At 43.7% G+C, this 21,317-nt stretch overlaps 1 protein-coding gene across 1 annotated transcript; it reads right to left on the reverse strand.

Moving 5' to 3' along the window:
* Nucleotides 1-406: 406 nt before the first annotated feature.
* On the reverse strand, nucleotides 407-21,283 carry cplane1 (ciliogenesis and planar polarity effector 1). The gene is made up of 50 exons (XM_063889608.1): nucleotides 21,137-21,283; nucleotides 20,675-20,829; nucleotides 20,459-20,594; nucleotides 20,255-20,374; nucleotides 19,817-20,049; nucleotides 19,626-19,729; nucleotides 19,391-19,547; nucleotides 17,586-17,689; nucleotides 17,094-17,276; nucleotides 16,649-16,898; nucleotides 16,368-16,550; nucleotides 15,315-16,081; nucleotides 14,992-15,182; nucleotides 14,789-14,869; nucleotides 14,535-14,699; nucleotides 14,020-14,184; nucleotides 12,739-12,970; nucleotides 12,509-12,642; nucleotides 12,208-12,425; nucleotides 11,958-12,122; nucleotides 11,341-11,488; nucleotides 11,145-11,254; nucleotides 10,910-11,059; nucleotides 10,285-10,396; nucleotides 9,424-9,721; nucleotides 8,252-9,331; nucleotides 7,611-7,741; nucleotides 7,442-7,527; nucleotides 7,291-7,355; nucleotides 6,803-7,073; nucleotides 6,376-6,717; nucleotides 5,727-6,302; nucleotides 5,464-5,639; nucleotides 5,301-5,379; nucleotides 5,120-5,204; nucleotides 4,804-4,938; nucleotides 4,577-4,639; nucleotides 4,431-4,489; nucleotides 3,770-3,989; nucleotides 3,417-3,667; nucleotides 3,207-3,306; nucleotides 2,864-3,031; nucleotides 2,663-2,705; nucleotides 2,416-2,547; nucleotides 2,154-2,334; nucleotides 2,002-2,057; nucleotides 1,756-1,923; nucleotides 1,462-1,592; nucleotides 1,113-1,381; nucleotides 407-1,013 (listed from the first exon to the last, which is right to left on the reverse strand). Exons 2-50 carry the CDS (start codon nucleotides 20,753-20,755, stop codon nucleotides 858-860), a joined length of 9,510 nt encoding a protein of 3,169 aa, XP_063745678.1. The 5' UTR covers nucleotides 20,756-20,829; nucleotides 21,137-21,283; the 3' UTR covers nucleotides 407-857.
* Between the last annotated feature and the right edge of the window lie 34 nt (nucleotides 21,284-21,317).

Genomic DNA, 21,317 nt, shown 5'->3' on the forward strand with positions numbered 1-21,317 from the left:
TGAGACAGGTCGTGTCTGGAACTACAGTCTGGTTTCATTCTCTTTAAATACAATGGGGTGTGTGAGCTTGTTTTAAACCTTCTCAGATGATAAAGTGCTGTACTGTTTATATTTGTGTAGTTTAAATGAACACAAGACAGATGAATAGCATAGGATGTGTCTTATGTATGAAACGTTTAAGGACCCAAAGCAACATAGTGTACAAAAGGCAATAAAACAACTCAAGAAGCTGTCTTACATGTATTAGTGATGGAACTCTGAATGCTGAAACCTTAAAATACGTGATATGTGTTTTAGAATAATGAACAGAAGTTCCACAACATCCCTTCTGATCGACTCTATAGCATCGGGCAAGTATCTATCTAATAATGCAACTTTGAGATTACATGAATTAATCACACTTGAATCAAAAGTTGGACGTTTTATTAGAAAACGGTCACAATAAATCTCTCTCTTTCTTAAGGGCTACACAGTCAAAAATTAAAACAATAAAAATGACAGTAAACAGCTTTGAAACACTTAAATCCAGATATTTTATAGTGAAGTCCGAACTAAAATAAATTATAAATGTAGAAAAACATACACAAAAATGGCAATCTTCAAGAAGACAACTGTGCAAATACTCTAATGCAAATAATATGTGGAAATGAAATCGATTTGTCGTACTTTATTAATAAAAATAATAATATTTGTTGACAAATATCACTGCTGATCGTATCTAATTTAATAAACATATATACATTGTACTTGATATTGTCTTGCTTTAAATTAATAAAACAGTATATTCCATAGCAAAATACAATCTTGTAGTGTTTGTCCGGTAATATAGTACCATTGAAGTGTGATTGTGGTATTGCTCAAACTTTCTCTGCAGCCACCATCCTCTCTATAGCTGCCCAGTCTATTTTGCTGAGGGTGCTGCCGGCGCTCTCAGAAAGGTTGTCCAGCCAGTCCATCGCAAAATCACCAGCTGTCGCACCATCCTCCTGCTCATCGCCCAGTCCAGCCATTACCTAAGTAGTGTACAAAAATGAAGTAAACCACCATCAAACCAGATATACAAGTACTATATTTTCAATTGTCGTAGATGTAGGCTAATATTTGATTCTTACCATGTCAGACTCTTCGTTTTCTAGCAGTCTATTCATTTGGGAAGTTGGCCCCCTAAGGTTCTCCTCTTCCATCCACATCTGCTCCCTCAGGTTCCCTCTCTCTACAGCAGCCCCTCTTAAAGGACCTTCGTTTGGCCCCGTCTTTCTCTGTTGTCCGACAGGTCGTTCCTCACTCTGGCTAACTGTGGGCAGTTTAGGGTTGCTCTTTGTCTGTGTGAGCATGCCACGCCTGGTCACCTGAGACAGACGGTCCCTTGGCAGAGAAGTAACTGATACAAAACACACAACATAAACCAGTTAATATTATAGTTTTTATGATAGAGAGAATGAGTAAGCTTTTTTCTTTTACCTGGTCTATGTAGTCCCAGTCTCCTGCGGTAATCCTCTGAATGTCGTCCCTGATTCTCAGCAGTCCATGGACGAAGGGAGGGTTGGGCTTGTCCTAACTTAAGACTTACTTTATCAGACCCACTGTGAGCCCTAAAAAAAGATAGAAACTTTATAACTAGGTCATTCAAAGATTGTGCTTGATATGATCATTGTGGAATAATGAATGTTTAATGGTTTTTCCAAAAGCTAGATCAAAGTACAATTATCCTTTAATGAGACGAGATCCCGGTCAGATTACTTTTGCTGGAGGTACCTGTGAGTGCTACCAGGGGCTGGAGCATAGGTGGGTCTTGTAGTGAAAAGCACTGGTAAACCTTCAGTCTGAGAAGCGGTGCGTAGGGTTACAGTGCTGCTCGGAACGTCACTGGCCAGAGACCAGGCTTCACGGGCCCTTTGATTGTATCGCTCCAGAAGCTTTAACCTATATTACATCAAAAAAGAAACAACAGTTATGCACATGGATGTGTGTGGTCCACAGACAATGGTAACAGGAACATACTTTTCTGTTTCCTTTCTGGTTCTCCAATTGGTTGCTTGATTCTTCTTTGTTGATTTCTGAAGGGGAAGAGCAGCCAAACGAAAATGTGGATATATTTTTTAATTAACATACAATAGAATATAAGAGCTAGTAAAGAGCTTCACATATCTTACCACTGCTCCTGAGTTAGGAAAAGGTTTGTGCTCCCTCTCCCTTAGGCTCTCTCTGTGTTTCTGATAAACAGCCAGGTTTGCCCTCTGTTTCCTTCTCATCCAGATCCGCAGCTCCCTCCTCTCTTCCTCTGGAAGGACACGTTTCTGCGACATCCAGCTGCTTTGCTGCTGGTCCAGCCTGCTAGGAATTAAGTTACTTTTTAACTTAATGATAAAGTTGTTAAATTAGACATTCGGACATCCCGAAGTGTAGTGTCCATACCTGCTGTGCGGTGCAGTCTGTGAAATGGACCAATCCAGGTCAGTCGGGGATAAATACCCTTCCCTCACCAACTCGTCTAAGATTTCAGCTGTATCGGATAACCCGGTCCGACCCAGATCCTCGTCTGCCCAGCTAGATACGGACAGGTAAAGGGCAGAGTATTGTGGAATAGAAGACATAACAGCGGTAAGAACATCCAGGACAAATATTCTGAGTTATAACACGGTTAAGATTTACTTAAACCTACAGAGAGGATAATCCGGACACGTCAGGCAGCTGATCTTTCATTTCTGTGGGAGCAACACAGACAGATGAAAGAGTCATTTTGAACATTGCGACTAAATAAATGTCACATATCAATTTTATATGTATTCCTCAACTCAAACTATAATAGCCACTTCTTTAGGGAACAAGTTTTGGGACATGTTTGATAAGAATGCATCTTTACTTGGAGGAGAGTGAAGGTTGGAAGGACCAGCTCTGTGGCTGTCAGAAGGAGAGTTATGATGAAAAGATGGCTTCCTTTCATGAGCCCAGGAGTGATTATGAAGCACACTCTCTTCCTCCTCTTCACTTGCATTTGGTTCAATTAGAGGGTCCAGTCTTGGTAACCATGCTGTTAGAGACAGAGAATAAACAACAGAGTTTAAAGGGTTTGTTTTTCCAACAATACAACAGGATTTTAGTGTGTATTATTCTATCAAACCTTTAAATGTGTTAGAACTTACAATGTATTTTAAAATACAACGTGGTTTTGATTCTGATTGCAGGTGAATAGCGTTTGGTCTTACCTTCCCGTGGGACTGCAAGTCGGACTGTTTTTTTGACTGCAGTGGTAGTCTTCACACCAGGAGCCAAGACTGGGGTGAGATTTTCAATGGTGTTCACCAGCTACACAAAGAACAATGTAATACATATATTGGTAAGCCTTCGGTTGGCAGTTAGCAAACTTGCATCTGATCAATAATACACCCATGGTAAATAATAACATGCTTATGTACCATCCTGGAGTTTGAAAAGTCTTTCTCCAGACAGTCTGCGATGTTCTGTAGAGCAGCCAGCTGGGCGTCCAGTTCCGACAGGCGGGAGGAGAATTGGACCGCAGGAGGTGGGGACGAGGAACTAATGCTCTGGGTTCTTATGGCTCGACAGATTTCAGAGTCAGACCGATCTACCAGGCCTTGTGGAGAGAATCTTTCTGGATCTCGACTGGGCTCAATGTGGCCGAGTGACGGAGACTCCTCAGGGATACCTAGAGGTACAGTACAACATGTATTAGAATCAAACTTACATTGATGTGATTGTAATCAGTATATATTATACTCGATCCTTCAATATAAAACCATAGAGAGACCTGTGTGAGATCTCCAGTGGAGCGGTGTGTATACGGGTTGTGGATCAGCAGCAGCACTCCGTAAAACCGAAGTTGCAAGTACATGAAGCTCCGCAGAAGTAGGTGAAGGAGGACGGACAAAAGGAGCATCGTGTCGCGGGCTGAGACAGAGTGGCAGGTCCTGATGCAGGGCTCTATCCTCTAGATCCAAGATGCTGATAAACTGGCGGCCATCCGTACCCTAGGAGACGAGGACAGAAACACAGTCAGTGAAATTAATGAGATTAATGGGTGATATTTTATTTGATTGTGTGTATGTTTATTTTATAGGTCTTTATATTGTGCTGTATCGATTCATTTTGTCTTCCTTTATTTTATAGAGAGGAGTCACTATCTATTTTATTTCTTTTATTATCATACCTTTTACCTCCTTGTGTCTAAACCCGCTAAAGCACCATTTTATGTTGCTATGCTGCGTGTGTTCAAAAAGATCTTCACATCTGATTTGAGGGGAATTTATTGCTGTTTGTTTTCATTTGTGATGTGTGCCCCTTGTAAAGCACCTTGAGTTGCACCTGCTGTATGAAAAGTGCTATATAACTAAAGCTATTATTATTATTAAGATTGTAAAAACGCCATCCACAGACACTTTTAGATCTACCTTGTATTTGGAGCCTCTTACCAGGTTCCTCTCTGGCTCCTGCAGGGTCTCCTCTGTTTCTGGAGAAAGTTGCTTGTGTGCTGGATAAAAAAACAGATTTTGCATATCTTTCTATTAAATCCACGACAATGTGACATCTTGGTGCCTAGAGTTTTAAATTCACTTACATTTAGGGCTACCGTCAGTCACAGATGCTGTCACTGCTTTATCCACAAGTGCAGGAGGGCAATCTGAAAAATTATCAACACTTTACTCGCTCAGATTCTAGGTTAGGGCAGTTGAAACAAACCAGGTCGAGCAGAGAAACCCGATTAATGTAACTACTCACTAACATTTCCATTCAACTACAAATACAGGCAACATCTGGGTAATCACAACCAAAGCTTTCCCTCACCTGGCTCTGTGTTGGTGAACGCGTCATGGCACTCTGGGGGATTTTTGCACGTGGAAGCAAAAGCATGGAGCTCTGCTGAAGTGGATTCGGCCCTGTCCAATAATCTCTGACCCGTCAACAAAGAATCAAAGGACCCTGGGAGTTAAAGTGAAACAGAAAAAGAACAACAGATCAATCCTGAGAGAAGAAGAGACCACAGAGAAACTTGGTTCGACTGCAGTTCATCAGAAGGGTCAACTGTTGATGTACGTCGGTAGGAGGGCGCTGTTTATTGATGACGCAGGAAAGTGAAATAAGGTGTGTATTTGAGACGAACCAAATTGAGCAAAATTAGCCACATCCTGTCCGGTTGTGATGCGTTCTGCAGCAGGAGGCTCCTCCTGTACAGGCTCCTTTGCTGGCTGTAGATATAATAACACAAAGGAAATTATAGTAGAATTACACTTAAACTTTGTTGGTAGCACAAAATACTCTGACTAGGATCAATATAGTTCTACCTCGAGTGTAGGGATCATAGACTCATCTGGTCTGAATGTGACCTCTGCTTCTCTTGCCTTCTTCTCTCTCCTTTTCTCCCTAAAACACAACAATCGTGGTTAAGTGAGTAAAATCAGTTAATAAAAGAAGAAATCCAAAATGTGAAAACCAATATGTGATTGCCTCTTGCTGGAGTTAAAGTTAGGAGAAGTGGTCGCCCTTCTTTCTGTCGGTTGTTCCACTCTGAGCAACCGCAGTCGAGCTTCTTCAGCAGTCGGCCTCCTGAACGCCGAAGCCGTCAACTCCTCCATGGACATGAGACGGATTGATGGGGCTGAAGGGGCTGCCTCGCGAAACATCTGTCGCAAACACATACATGTGTTTATAAACCAAAATGCACAATTTAATCACACCCAATGTTTTCAAATAATGACGGCATTGTTTACCCTGTGTGGTCCAGGATCTATGTGCAGGAGCTTGATCATAGGTGCCTGTCCCACAGGAGCTACCATCACAGCAGCAGGCCTGGAGTAGGATGGTAAGGGTAGTTTTGGGAACAAAGTGTTGTTTTGTGGAGGAGGCTGAACGTGCAGCAGACGAAGGCCCTGCATTGGTGTGTGAGCTGGTGATCCAGGAGGAAGTAGTACCCTCTCGGATGTCTCTCTGATTGGTTGAGAGTTCCTGTGAGTTGGATCATGTGGAGGATTGAAGCTGAGGTTTCTATTTGGAACTGCAGTGGATTGGTTATATTCTTCAGGCTGATGGGACTCTGTAGTTGCAGGGTGTGGGACATTCTGTTGGGGCGCTGAAGGACGGTGGAGCTGAAGTAACTTCACGCCCAAGAACTGTGGAGCAGGATCGCTTTGAAGGCTATCAACAGAAGCTGGTAACACAGGTGCAATGGGAATAGCATGACTTGTGTCCGTGGTGGCTAGAAGCCCCTGTGAGGTCGGGATTAACCTCCTGCTTTCCCCACCCTGTACTTCTGATGACTCCGCCTGCACAGAGAGTGGCTGCATTCCCTGAATCAAAAAGAAAACCGTTAGAAGCTGGGTCTCACTAGTGTTTTTGTATTGCTCACAGACAATTCCGTACCTGATTAACACCTGCTAGATTCTCGTTGATATGATTCTGTCCTCCTGTGTGGGAGGTTTTCCCTGAGCTCTGTATGGCAGGCTGTTCTGCAGACACACATGCAGGAGCCGGACTGAACTGGAGGTTGTTGGATCCTGAAGTTGGCACATGTGTCTGAGGTGGCACTGAAAGGGTGTTTTGAAGGGGTAAGGCATTCGGTTGAGGGATGGCATAAGAGGATGGCACATTAGGGTGTGAGGTGGTAATGTTAGATTGGGCCAAAGAGGAGCTCTCTCTCTGGGCAAGTTGGAGGTTAGAAAACGTGGCGCCCAAAACCTCCGTCAGGCTCATGTAGTTGATATGCTGTAATGTAGAGCAGAAGAACCGTTGGATCAGGATCAATACCAGGAGTCAGTGGAGTCAAAAACTAGCCTTTTGGTTTTCTTACCTGAACCAGTCTGAATAAATCTTCCCCCAGACGCTGTCGCATTGGCGAAGTCAGATTGAATAACGGCTGATCGGGGGCTGAGGGTGCTGCAGTGGATGCTCCAGCTGTGGAGCTTTGAGGTTGAAGGCTTGGAGGATCCACAGATGTGTGGGGGAGCAGCAGTCTAGTCAAACCTGAAGGCTCTGCATCGGCGACTGCCTCAGGCTGCACAGGAGGAACAGCTCGGGGATCTGGGGGTGGGGGGGCTTCCAGGCTTATAGCATGACTAAGGCTTGAACAACAAACAAGGCTGATGTCAACAGGGAGCAGCAGGGTGTGTTTTATTCTGTTTTGTACTTTTATAGTGTGGTGTTAAAGAAGTAGAGTAAAATAATTCTGCAAAACACAAAAGCTTCTGCTGATACTTACCGCAGTAATGGATGTTCCTTGATTAAAAAACCGTAACGCCTAAAAGAAAACTTGTGTACGTAAGTGTGTAACAAACTCACAGAGACGTAGAGCTGGACAAGTCTTCAGCATTCTCTGAGAGGTCCAAGTCAGCAAGCTTTAAACTCTGCAACAAACAAAACAGTTGTTTGAGTGTTATGATAATAGGGATGATTTATATGAAGAATGGGACAGCTGATTGGTTAACCTTACCGTTTCAGGTGTGCAGATGTTTCCAGAGAAGCTCTGATGGGAAACAGAGGACGACACAGCCAGGCCCTCGCTGTCACTAGTTCTGCCTACAAAACATCAAACACATCAATCCTGCTTTAAGGGTCTGCATCAGAGGCTTTGCTGATCTGATAAAACTGAGGTTGTCTACCTTCTTTTTCAGGTGTAACGTCTAAGTCATCAAGACATAGTTGTTGTGAACTTGACTGTATCTGCTGAGCGTCACAGGGTTGTTGATAGTGCTCATCAGGGAGAGTCAGCTCATCTGTGCGAGACCCACTGCTAGTAAACAAATGATATATAAATACAATAGGTTATTCATATCAACAGTCAAAAAAAAAAAGGTTTATATGAAGCAAAGGTCAAATGAAGAATAAGTAAATACAAAACAACATGAGTGTGATTAACTATCCTCATTCTGTTATTGTATATTTCATTATATTTACATGTACATAGAATCCTGCATATACCTTTCAACATTCCATGCATCATTTAGCTTATTGTGTTTATTTGTGTTTGTTATTTGTGTGTCTGCACTACTTTTAGACTGGTTTAGCAACACAACATGCACTATTTCACTGTAATTTAAACTACTCTGTGTCATTTTGCACTATTTCTTTCTCCTATTTATAATATATTGCATTGTTGGAGGAGCTCGGGACCTACCATTTTCATGGCCATAATTACACTGTAGCTACTGTGCACATGATAATAAAATCCCTTGAAATTTATAAACTAAAAGACACGTGTTGGTTGAGTTTATTGTCTAAAGTGAAATCGTTGGGAACTTACATGGACATTTCTCCATGCTGTATATTGTGATCAATGATGGGGGTGTGGGCAGACCCAGGGTAGCCTGTATCAACACTGCTCTCTCTCTCCAGATTCCTGTGCACCTCAGGGTGCAGCACAGGGGAAACAGCCCACTGTGTTTCTGGAACTTGGATGTGGGCGCTGAAGCGGTCAGCCCCGAGCAGAGCGGTGCACCTGAGCTCCAGCAGGTTGAGCGACGTGAGGATGGCGGCCGCAGAGGCTTTGACTCGCATCACTACTCCTTCATCTGCTGTTCCTCCCTCCCCTCCTCCCCTCTCTTTCTTCTTTTTGCTGTGATGTCCAAGGAGCACCCTCCTATCAGCCCAGCGCACCATCCACTCCAGCAGCCTGCCCAGCTCTGGAAACTGCGTCTCCAGTTTGGGGCCCAGGCCCTGCTGCAGTTCAATCACAGTCTCTACAAAGGTTGAGCAGCCAAATATTGAGCTCTGTGAAGGCTGCTCGGGGGGGAAGGCACTTCGCACAGGGCTGCTGTCAGAACCAAAGAGCCCTCCCTTCATTCTCTGGCCTAAAGTCCCCTGCCGACGGAGGCCAAACAAACCTTTTTGCCTGCCAGTTGCCAGCCTGGGAGGAGAGGTGACAGCAGCTCTGGATGCGGGAGTTTCACTCCAGCTGGAGGGCGTCTGAGGCTCCGAGGTCTTCACAGGTCTGTAGCAGCTGCCAGCTCTGAACACCGGAGGATCATTGCCCGAGTTTTTTCGCGCTGGATGGTGCACGTCTCTTTGACGGCGGTGAATAGTTGTGAGCACATCGAATGTGAGGGAATGCAACTCTCTCTCCCGCAGCTGGGAGGAGAAACCCTTTAACAAAGGGAGTTCACCAGCTGAGTCTCCATCAGCGCTGTCCTTCTCTAGCACGTAGCTGAGGAAGAGCTCCAGGAAATTAAGGTACTCATCATCTTCCAGCTCAAACTCCCAGGTGCCGACCACCGGCAGAGAGGGCTGCTCGCTGGCCTCCCCTGGCTGACTCTCCTCATGAATGACACTTTCGATCCTAACAGCTGTCTTCTTTGCGTGTTTTCTGTTTTTCACCTTTTTGCCCCTGAAAACAACAACACAGAGCACAGGATAAGCCTCAACATCGATTCATGATATCTCAGTGTCATGCTAGTGCTACGACTCCCCTCCAGCTACCTTAACTCAGGAGAGACAGCCTCAGACGTGTTTTCCACTGTGTCTCCATCGCTGCACACTGGCGGGAACCCACAGTCAGTCAAAGTGCTGGTGCTCAGACTGGTACCCAGTGACAGTTGCCTCAACACAGCAATCCCATGTTTGCTTCCCCTGTCCTCCACTTCCTCCTCTTTCTCCCACAGGTGGAGCTCAGGTGGAGCCAAGTGCCTCCTCAAACGCCCCAGGTGTTTTCTCCTCAGCCTGGATTTGTCTTGAATCACGATCATCATCAACTCGTCCACCTCTTCCTTTTCCCCATCTAGAGAACAAACAGAAAAATGTAGAGTGATATTTATGAGTAAGGATGTTTATTATGATGTCATGGATAATAATTTATCCTGAGTCATCATTTAAAGGAATACCCAAAGTATTGAAGATGATAAACCAAGTTAGCATTTAGTGTTCGTATATAAAAAGCTCTATATGTCTTCAAACTGGCATATCCACCCTGATGACATCACACTCTCTGTTTCTTATCGATTATATTGTCTTGTTTTTGTGCTTTTGTTTTTCTGTTTTGTGTACCTTGAAACAGCCTTGAAAAGCGCCTTTATAAATAAAATGTATTATTATTATTATTATTATTAAAGCAGTAATCAAATACCAAGGACTCATTTTTGACCCGGCTTTAAGACCATAATTATTTTTTGGCGTGAAGTATATTCTTTTTAATTTCTCATAGTTAAAAAATAAAGTACAAATCATACAATGTAGCCATCAGATAAGTAAAGTAAAGTCAGAATAAAGAAGTCGATGTAAAAAAAACCCTGCATTCCAACAGTTTAAGTGCTGTATGAATCTTTTGAACAGAGGTTTCCATACCAACGACATTGCATGGCCTCAATCTCTGTAGCTGGCAGCTATACTTCTCTCTCAGAGGGACTCTCACTGACTCCTCCTCCTCTGGGAAAGCGCGCACCAAGGTGTCTGCCACCTGAGGAGAAGTAGAGGAGGCAGGGATTAAGAAATGTACTCATTCTCTTTAACTTTTTTTTTTTATTAGTCAATTTATTAATTATGTTAACAAAGATTTTTTTACAAAGGTATAGCAATAAATAATCAAGTTGTTTTCCTTCATGTTCAAAAGGGGCAAGAAGAAGTATTAAAACCTTTCTAGTCCTACCCTCTCTAGCAAACATTGCTCATCGAAATCAAAATTCAGTTCATAGTCGTCAGCGGTCGTGACATTTGACTTGATATTTGACTATTTACAAATCCCAAAATGAAATAATGAAATAATCTTTAAAGGTAAACCAAACGCGTCAAAGACAAGAATAATCTGGATATCATCGGTCCTGCTTATAACCATTTAGAATTTGATTTCTAAATAGTTTTTTTAGTTTAAATAAAGTTGCACAGCATTTCAGCTCATCATTGCAGTTATTCCACAGATTAACACCTTTTGTTGTCATGCGGTGAACTTATGAAAGTAAAGGCAGCAATTTACCAGAGAAAGAGGAGGAAGTTCCGACACGAGGCTGAGCAGGACGTCCTGGAGGATCTCCTCAGCGTTGAGGAAGCAAGAGAAAGGCAGGAACCGGCAGGCCCAGCGCAGAGCATCTAGACAGGTGGATCTCACATCTGAATCGCCAGGGGTCTGAGGGATACAAACACACACATTAAAGGGCCTCCATGGCTGAGAATATTTATACAAAACCATGTCACACAACCAAATAGACTACCTGCTCATCTCTATTCTGCTGTCGGGCGGCCTGATACTTCCTGCAGGAAATGGAGAGCTGGTCCCTGACATGAAGCATCCAGCACAACCCACACAGCTCCCTGAAACACACTGGTTGGGGAAGTAAAGTTGATAAGTACTACCTGATAGCAGATTACTGATTAGATATCCACAATTCACTATGCAAGATTTCTTACTAATAGTTTGAATAGTGTCGGGGTCCAGGTGACCGTCTTTGTTCGGCCCCCGTTTGAAGAATCCACTCCGGGTGACAAACTTCATCAGGCCTTCTGGGAAAGCCTTTTCTTCTTCCTTGGCTGATGGATAGGCGTACTTCTTCTTGATCTGAAAACAATGTGTGCTCTTTTGAGAATGGAATGGCACTTCATACTAAAGGGTGATAATAACCAACCTTTTTTATTATTATTATTTCCATCTTTTTTATTTGTTGAACCGGCTAGAGACCACAAACATGGAAATACCAATAACATATAGGAGAGGACATTCCTATCTCAGACAAAAAGAAAAAACTAAAACAGAAGAAATAAAGATATAGTGAGGATCAGTTCAACATTACATAAACAAAAATAAAAACCAAAAGCACAAAACAAACACAGTTATAGTAATGTTTCAATTAGAGTGGAGTACAAAGGAACGGATTTGGCGTTTCATCAGAGTAAAAGTGTCTTATCGAACAAGCTTGTATTAGCAAAGCAAGAAATTACAACAAAGAATATCAGCTTTGTCAGCCTCACCTGAGGAGCTTGTGTTTTTCTTATTGAACCAGATTTTCTTTATAAAAAACCTTAATCACCTTGTGAAGAACGCGTCTGGCCCGGCGCAGATGGCTGATGTACCACTGGGCGGCAGGATGACAACAACGAGCAGATCTCAGAAGCAGCAGTAATCTTTGGAGAACTCCAGACAGTCTGTGACGTGACGCCACTTCTGCAAACTGCCCTATTGTCCCAACTGGGTCCTGAGCATGAGACACAAACACCATTTAATCACAGGATTCCTACATGTATGTGTATAAACTGTATGTGATGGTGTACGTGGTGTACCTGTGTGTTGGGGGAAGGCTGAGGGCAATAAAGTGGAGGGGAGGGCAGATACAATCCGCTTGGCACCAACATCGGCAGGCAGGAACACAGCTCTTTGGCCGTCTCCAGCAGGGAAGACAACGGTGAGGACAAAACATTCACTCCAGACATGACTGAAGCCTTTAGAATCTCCTGTATGGAAACCTGTAGTAAGTCCCAGTCTTCTCCTTCAGAGGGGTCTAGTAAAATGAGACAAATCCAAGGTTCAAATCAAAGGGATCAATATGAATTCTTATCACAAGGCTTTTCAGGTCTCACCCACCTGTGAAGGTCTTGTCACCATCTTTCTCCATGGACTCTTGGGAGACAGACGTGCGCAGAAGACACTCCAACTCAACCTGAAAAATGCTTTCTGGTTCTAAAGCAGCTGGGAGGTGGAGCTCTCTCCTCCTGAGCCTGTCATAAAATAGTGAGATGTTGTTAAAAGATTTAATAAAGATTATCCTTACTTTTCATACACCCCTAAAATAAATGGAATGCCTTTACACTGACCGAGTGAAGTCAAAGTGGCCAGTGCAGTAATTGGAATAGGCCAGGCTCAGAGAGGCCGCTGTCTTCCAGTCCCCAAGATGATGAGCCAACCACACAGTCTCAGGAAGCAGCCCCCCGAGCAGCAGCATCTCCTGGGCGTAGTCTACTGTCCACACTTCTGACAGCTGCTGCTGCCGCACTGCTCTCGACACCTCCTCCTGGCACAGTGGCACCAGGCGCTCTACACCAGGGGCTGAGGAGGGACACACCGAGTTACATATAGATACTCATCAGAAGAAGAACACGTTTATTTAGTATAGCACCGCTCACAGAAATACAATGCTAACACAAAGGGCTTCACAAGCTAAAAAGAAAGGATAAAAATAAGACCCCAGAAACATGAATACAATAAAAACATGTGCCAGAATTGAAAAACAACACACATATGAAAGAGACTGCCCCCTTTGAATATTTGATAGCTAAAATGAACTACGGTAAAGGGAAATCTAGACAGGTATGGGATCACTTCCTTTTATATTTAAAAAGGTGTACAACTTTAAAAGTGTGTCTGAGAAAACTAGAGATTTGTTTACGATTTTGAAAGGTGATGTTCTTAAATGTATTTGACTGTCTTTGTTAAGGATGTTGACTTTCTTTGAGCCATTCCTTTTCGAAATTACAAAAACATTCTTATGTCGATAATCATGTTAATTTCAGCAAAACCTTCCATCCATAATTTAGCGGTAGGACTTTCTGCTTTGTCCAGCAGTGGCTCAGTCAGTAGGGGCTTGGACTGGGAATCGTAGGGTCGCCGGTTCAAGTCCCCGAACAGACTTGAAATATGGAAAGTGGACTGCTACTTGGAGAGGTCCCAGTTCACATCCTAGGCCCTGCTGTGGTGCCCTTGAGCAAGGCACCGGACACCTCCAATCCCCCCTCCCCATTGCTCCCCGGGCGCTGCAATAGCTGCCCACTGCTCCTAGTACTAGGATGGGTTAAATGCAGAGGACAAATTTCACTGTGTGTGCTCTGCTGTGTGCATGTATGTGACAAATAAAGAGGGTTTCATCCTCTGAAAAAAAATATTTTAAAAAATGCTTTATTGTAAAGATGGATTATTGGCGAAAACTATTTCATTATGTATGAAAAGAAAAACGGAGAGTCCCAGAAGGAACCAACATAAGAATATAACACGTCTCAAGGACACACAAAGTAATTTAAAAATATGGGTCTTCAGTTGTTTTTTTAAAGAAAACAGCACTTCAACTGTTTTAACTGACAAATAATACAAATAGAAATCACCATGAGGAAGGTGTAGTGGAGGCAGAACGGCCACATGGTGAGGGGGCAAGATGCAGAGGGGTTGGTTGGTGAAATAAGAAGCCATGAATCTCCCCAGGGTCTGAACCACAGCACAGGCTGCGTCACTGTGAAGCTCTGCAGGCAGCCACGGGCAGGGGGGAGGGTCTGCAGCAAGACAAGAAGGCAGATAATAAATGATTATAAGCTACTACAGTAATTTAGTATGGTGTTTGAGGCTTTAAAAACAGCCGCATGAGGTCAATCTGCAGTGTCAAACTATGAATCATCATGATACAGACCATACTTTTTAGCAGTGAATACATTTGTTGCACACTGATAACTGAAAAAGGGATTAATATGTAATTTAACCCCCCAACCCAGAACATTTTCTTGTCTAAAGCTGTTACAGCGTACTCAAAGGCCAGTATGACATGTCGTATTGTGTTCAGTTTAATTTCCATGAAGTGACTCAAACATGAACTTTCTAAAAAGAGTCATCATTGTCCATGGCTGACCTGATTCGCCGGTCAGGGTGTCCTCCTGGTTTCCGGTCCTGTCCAGGATCAGACGGGCCATGTGGTCCCCCAGCTCCTGAGCGTCTCTCAGATGGTACTGGGATAGCAGACTGTAGAGGAGGGCCAGACAAAGTCGCGTCTCCTTGAAGACGCTACGATCACAGCCTAACAAAACGACACATATTGTAGCGTCGATATGACATATCTGTTTCAGACTGAATGTGAGTGGAGAAAATTGAGGAAGAAATTCTTACTTCTGTTAGTCTCTTCACAAATTTGAGAACGCAAGGTTTCTGCACTTTTCGGGTACGAGCCACAGAGGAAGAGATGTTCGCCTGGAGGGAGAAGAGTGGAATACAACGCTAGTTATTCAGACATCACCATTAGGCGTTTCTTTAAACTCAACGGTCCAGCAGCTGGTGCCATAACCTTAGTTATATGAATTTAGCTTGCAGACCTGGGTAACTCAGCAGTGCAGGACCCTCCTCTAGCCTTTCTCCTGTGGCCTGCAGAGCGATTTGGATCCGGGACATGATGACAGACAACTGTTGCTGTTCCTCCTCCCAGCCATCCCAGCCTTCACAGCTCTTTAACTCTTCTGTATACAGTTGGGAGATCTTGTAGACCCACTGCCACACTCCCAACAACCTAGACAAAAAAGAAAAACACCAACCTTGTTTGACCTCCGATCTTAAATTCCAGCTGAAATGATTAAGAAAACATGTAATTGACTATTTCCTCAGAAAAACTGGTTTATAAAAGGCCTGAGATGGTGCGTACCTGCTGGACGCTCGCTGGGGAACAGGTCGGCCTTGATGTACAAAACTGGATTTCCCTTCCCTGTCATCCTGCAACAGAGGCACATAGTGTACATCTGAGTGCCAGAGCTGTGGTGGCAGGGAAAGAGAGTCCTTCTCCACAGAGGACCAGACAGATCTTTGCTCTAGGCTGTAGGCTTGATCGAGCGAATCAGAGACCAGCTCCAGGATACGCAGGACTGATGATAGACTGTGAGAGGATAACTGATAATGACCGGTCAGGTGGGACTCAGGGGGAGGGGTCAGCAGGAGGCGTATCAGCCGTTTACTGAGCTCTACCATCAGCCCCAGACAGCAAGGCTCTGAGTGAGAGCTATCCCAGGGAAGAAAAGGCAGAAGAGTTGTGAGAAGGTGCAAAGTAGACACCGAGGTGTTCTTTTTCCCTGCTGGGCGAGGGGTCAAGTGGAGTAAAGCAGCGAATCGCACCACACAGTAGAGCGTGTGCTTCAGCAGACGACTTCTGCTTTCCACAGCATTTCTGAGAGACATGCCAAAAGCCCAAGCTGTCAACAGCTTAGTCTGGATTCTCCCAAGCTCTCTGTGAAGAAGAGAAGTCTTTCTCTCTGTTTCTACAAAGTCTTCTTCAAAATCTGGGCTAGTGACAAGTCCAGTCTGTGTGTCCAGGGCATGGAGTGTGTCGAACATTGAAGCAAACTCCAGACGGCCGCCATCCTCCATGTGAGAGCCAGCAGGAGGTCCATCTACATCCGAGTCATCTTCAAAGAAAGTCTTGGGAACCGAAGAAAAAATAGCAGGTTACAGATAGCTAACAAAAAGAAATCAATTAACTAATCAAGCACCTGTAATACATTTTTACTCAAGGTAATCACCTGCATACAGTCATTTTCATAAGCAGTACACAGACTTTAAGACAATTAGAATATGTCAATGGTTGTGGAGGAATAGGTGAAGGATGAGAGATCTTACATTTATGTAAATGTTGCCTGTCTGTGTAAAGCCGACACTAAACTCAGAATCTGAAGCAATTGGTTATTTCTTGTGTTATTCAATCCACCTGTACTCTTTCAAGAAGCTCCGTGGTACCCCCTAATGTCCCGTGATCCTGCAGGAAAAGTGGCAGAGTGGATCCGTCTGTGGCTACAGAAACCACAGAGTCTGCGGTGTTGGGCCCACATGTGAGGAGGCTGCTGTCAACATTCAGACAAGACACAGACTCCAACCATGCCCTCACATGAATCTGAAGAAGAAGAACACTGTTGTCAAGAGTAGTCCTAAACAAAGTGCATATGAAGCGGAGTAGGAAGCAGCTTCCCACTTCTACAATCCCTGGCTCACCTGAGATTTCTCCAGTAACCGGCTGGCCTTCTCCAGGTCCTTGCTTGTGTCATTCAGAAGTGTTTTCAGCAACAGGGCAGGAGAAGGCTTATCCAGCACCCGCAGGACTGTGGCCATGTAGCCATCAGACACAATGAGGTACAACAGCCGGGGGTGCCAGGTTACAGAAAAACGCTGCCTCAGGACATCCCGCACAGACAGGCTAGAGCTGGACAGAGAGCCGTCCCCTCTCCCTGCAGACATTGGCGCCCTGTGGAGGGTATATATATACTTTTTTTGATAATAAATTCATTGTGAAAGGGAAATACAAAACAAAAATGCCTTTGTTTGAGATTCTCTGAGTGCAATGACTTCCTCTCTTTGATATCATGGTAAACTAAAAAGTAATGGCAAGCAAATGTGTAACCAGGGGAAACTTGAAAGGCAACATGTCTTTAATGTGAACCTGTAGGTGACGAGAGGGTGCAGGGGTAGGAAGTGTGCAGGCCCAAAGTCCACATTGCATCCACAGCTTGCCAGAGTGAGAAGCCCCCCAAGGCGAGCTACCATCAGGAGGGAGCCTCTCTTCAGGACACAGGCCAGGAAAAGACCACCTGGTGACCAGCTCACACTGCCCACCCAGTAGGACCTGAAGAAGAAGATAAAGTATATTTCTAAATAAATACACATTGAACATAAAATACTTTTAGAGAGGTTATAATGATAGATGGCATTTGGGTGATGCAACACCCCGGGTGTCTTACGTCTTGGCACTCTTGATACAACTGTACAGACACATTGTCAACACAACTGTGAATATTCAAAGTATAGAGTCATAGTTGTTTGCAATACAGTGTGACTACACACATGTTGACACCCTGTGTAAGCATCTCATTGGTTGATACTGCAGGACAACAATCACTACACCTGTTCCCATTTTTATTCCTGCATACTGTACCTTATGTATTTAGAGGGGATCTCCATTTTTTTGCTTCCACATCCTCCAAGGCTACTTGATATTGAGACAAAGTTCTGTGTGCTCACAAAGAGGACCTGCGTGGCCTGCATTCAAAAAGAGAATATATCAATCTCAATTCACATATCCCTGAAAAAAACATTTACAGTGGGGCAAAAAAGTATTTAGTCAGCCACCAATTGTGCAAGTTCTCCCATTTAAAAAGATGAGAGAGGCCTGTAATTTTCATCATAGGTACACTCAACTATGAGAGACAGAATGGGGGAAACAATCCAGGAAATCACATTGTCTGATTTTTAAAGAATTAATTGGTAAATTCCTCGGTAAAATAAGTATTTGGTCACTAACAAACAAGCAAGATTTCTGGCTCTCACAGACCTGTAACTTCTTGTTTAAGAGGCTCCTCTGTCCTCCACTCGTTACCTGTATTAATGGCACCTTTTTGAATTCGTTATCAGTATAAAAGACACCTGTCCACAACCTCAAACAGTCATACTCCAAACTCCACTATGGCCAAGACCAAAGAGCTGTCAAAGGAGACCAGAGACAAAATTGTAGACCTGCACCAGGCTGGGAAAACTGAATCTGCAATAGGTAAGCAGCTTGGTGTGAAGAAATCAACTGTGGGAGCAATTATTAGAAAATGGAAGACATACAAGACCACTGCTAATCTCCCTCGATCTGGGGCTCCACGCAAGATCTCACCCCGTGGGGTCAAAATGATCACAAGAACGGTGAGCAAAAATCCCAGAACCACACGGGGGGACCTAGTGAATGACCTGCAGAGAGCTGGGACCAAAGTAACAGAGGCTACCATCAGTAACACACTACGCCGCCAGGGACTTAAATCCTGCAGTTCCAGACGTGTCCCCCTGCTTAAGCCAGTACATGTCCAGGCCCGTCTGACGTTTGCTAGAGGGCATTTAGATGATCCAGAAGAGGATTGGGAGAATGTCATATGGTCAGATGAAACCAAAATAGAACTTTTTGGTAAAAACTCAACTTGTCGTGTTTGGAGGAGAAAGAATGCAGAGTTGCATCCAAAGAACACCATACCTACTGTGAAGCATGGGGGTGGAAACATCATGCTTTGGGGCTGTTTTTCTGCAAAGGGACCAGGACGACTGATCCGTGTAAAGGAAAGAATGAATGGGGCCATGTATCGTGAGATTTTGAGTGAAAACCTCCTTCCATCAGCAAGGGCACTGAAGATGAAGCGTGGCTGGGTCTTTCAGCATGACAATGATCCCAAACACACCGCCAGGGCAACGAAGGAGTGGCTTCGTAAGAAGCATTTCAAGGTCCTGGAGTGGCCTAGCCAGTCTCCAGATCTCAACCCCATAGAAAATCTTTGGAGTTGAAAGTCTGTGTTGCCCAGCGACAGCCCCAAAACATCACTGCTTTAGAGGAGATCTACATGGAGGAATGGGCCAAAATACCAGCAACAGTGTGTGAAAACCTTGTGAAGACTTACAGAAAACGTTTGACCTCTGTCATTGCCAACAAAGGGTATATAACAAAGTATTGAGATGAACTTTTGTTATTGACCAAATACTTATTTTCCACAATAATTTGAAAATAAATTCTTTAAAAATCCTACAATGTGATTTCCTGGATTTTTTTCCCTCATTCTGTCTCTCATAGTTGAGGTATACCTATGATAAAAATTACAGACCTCTCTCATCTTTTTAAATGGGAGAACTTGCACAATTGGTGGCTGACTAAATACTTTTTTGCCCCACTGTATATAAAAGAATGTCTGGGAATGAAAAAGATAGACAGGTCACCTTAGGCTGTCTCTGATTCAGGACGATGGCTAACAGGCAGCCGTCTGGGGAGAAGGCTGGCACCAAGGCCCCTCTGGACTTCACTGGTTGGCAGGGAGAGCTGAGACAAGACATGGGGTATGTCTTGGTGGCCCACTTGATGCTGTATCCCACAGAACTACAAGAGAAATGTGTACTTTCAACAACTGTAATACCCAATGACAGTCCTGTCTGTCACATAGACCTGTTCACTCACCCTGCTCTCATGCTGGCCTCTTCCCACTGTATTTTTAAGCAGGTGAGGATTAGCTTCTTCCCAGATGTGAAAACAAAAGCTGATAAGCAGGCATCGCCCATCACCTAAGATTTGAGATACAATAAGGTATTAAGTCGATAGTAAATCTATAATAGACTCATTATATATATTATTACCTTTATTATACAGACCTCTGTCTTGACGAAGATGGTGTGTACAGATGCTTCTTTGTCTTGTGAAGAAGGCAGAACGGAGTCTTCTAAGGGTTGTATATGTGCCCAGTGTCCCCTGACTGTGCCATCTCGTACCCCCGATAAATCCCTGATATCCATACACTCCCACAGGAACACTTGCCCCGTTATGGCTACCAGGAGCACACGCATCCCATCCCCTGACACCCGGAGTGAGAATCGTGTGGCATTGCCTGTGAAAAAATAAACACCAGGATTGAAAATTTACCATTTCATTAAGGTGTAATAAATGTAAGTAGGACACTCAACGATCAGCCTAAGTTAAAAGACTGAACATAATCTTAAGACCCCACATCAGTTACAATGGCAAATGTAAAATGATGCATCTCAGGTAATAGAACGCTCCCTCCCACATCTTCCAATAATGTCCCGGCATACCTTGACCAGCAGTTATCATTTGAACTACTTCTGGGACTGCTGCAGCCGTCTTCAACAAGTCTTTATCCCTGTTCCACAGAAACAGCTCTCCTGAGACCAAAAGTCCACAAAGCCACATACCTAAAAAAAAAAAAGGACTTGTTTTCTATTTTCACATTGGACAGGTGACATGGTTTTTGCCTTGAGTTCACATATCTGGCTCACCACTGTGGGATGAAGCCATTGTCACCACGCTGTTGAGTAAAGGATGGAGTTTAGGAGTCCTCTTCTTGGTGCGACCAGACACCATGTTGATCTCACTGATCCGTTTGTCATCCAACAGGAACACAGACTCCTTCTCCTGATGAATGACACGACTCAGGTTAATGTTCACAACAATGATAGCAAAGTTAGTCACTTTAACTGAAATGCTTTCCTCACCTTCCCAAGCCAACAGAAGCGCGGCCATGGTTTCTTTCGTTTGATGCTGGATGACAAAACAACCTCCAACTTCAGCTCCATGTTTTAAAGACAGCATCAGGTATTCTTCTTGATTTAAGTCCTCAGAAAGGGGTTCTCGTGGTTACAGGATTTTCCTTGTCAAACAAGACGAAATAAACCTATTGGTTAGCTGACACGTACATTTGTATTTACTGCAATGTAATCATTCTGATTAGCCACTTTGCTAGTAAGAAACACCACTCCTAAATAAACAATATAATCGTTATACGTTTACAGCAATAGGTGTCATGTACTGGCAATGTTTCAGTGTTAAAAGCTAATGTTGTCCGTTGTTTGAACCAACAAAAACATCACCACGGTCAACCGTACCGTTAACTAGCATTAGCTACCTAGCTAAAAGTGTTTACTGCGCGAAGCATTGGTACCGATGAAAAGCCTTACCTGAGCATTTTAACTACATTAGCCATAGTTAAATGTTTTAATGGTCACAATATTGCGTTGCAAATAATAATAGAACTATTTGAATACGTGTTATCCCGTAACTAATCATGAAATATTTCGAAACTCCCTCCGATTCAGTAGCCAGAATTGTTTCCCATGATCCTCTTGGAGGAAGCTTCAA

This window comes from Eleginops maclovinus, chromosome 8 (genome assembly GCF_036324505.1).
Source record: "Eleginops maclovinus isolate JMC-PN-2008 ecotype Puerto Natales chromosome 8, JC_Emac_rtc_rv5, whole genome shotgun sequence".
Lineage (NCBI taxonomy): Eukaryota > Metazoa > Chordata > Actinopteri > Perciformes > Eleginopidae > Eleginops > Eleginops maclovinus.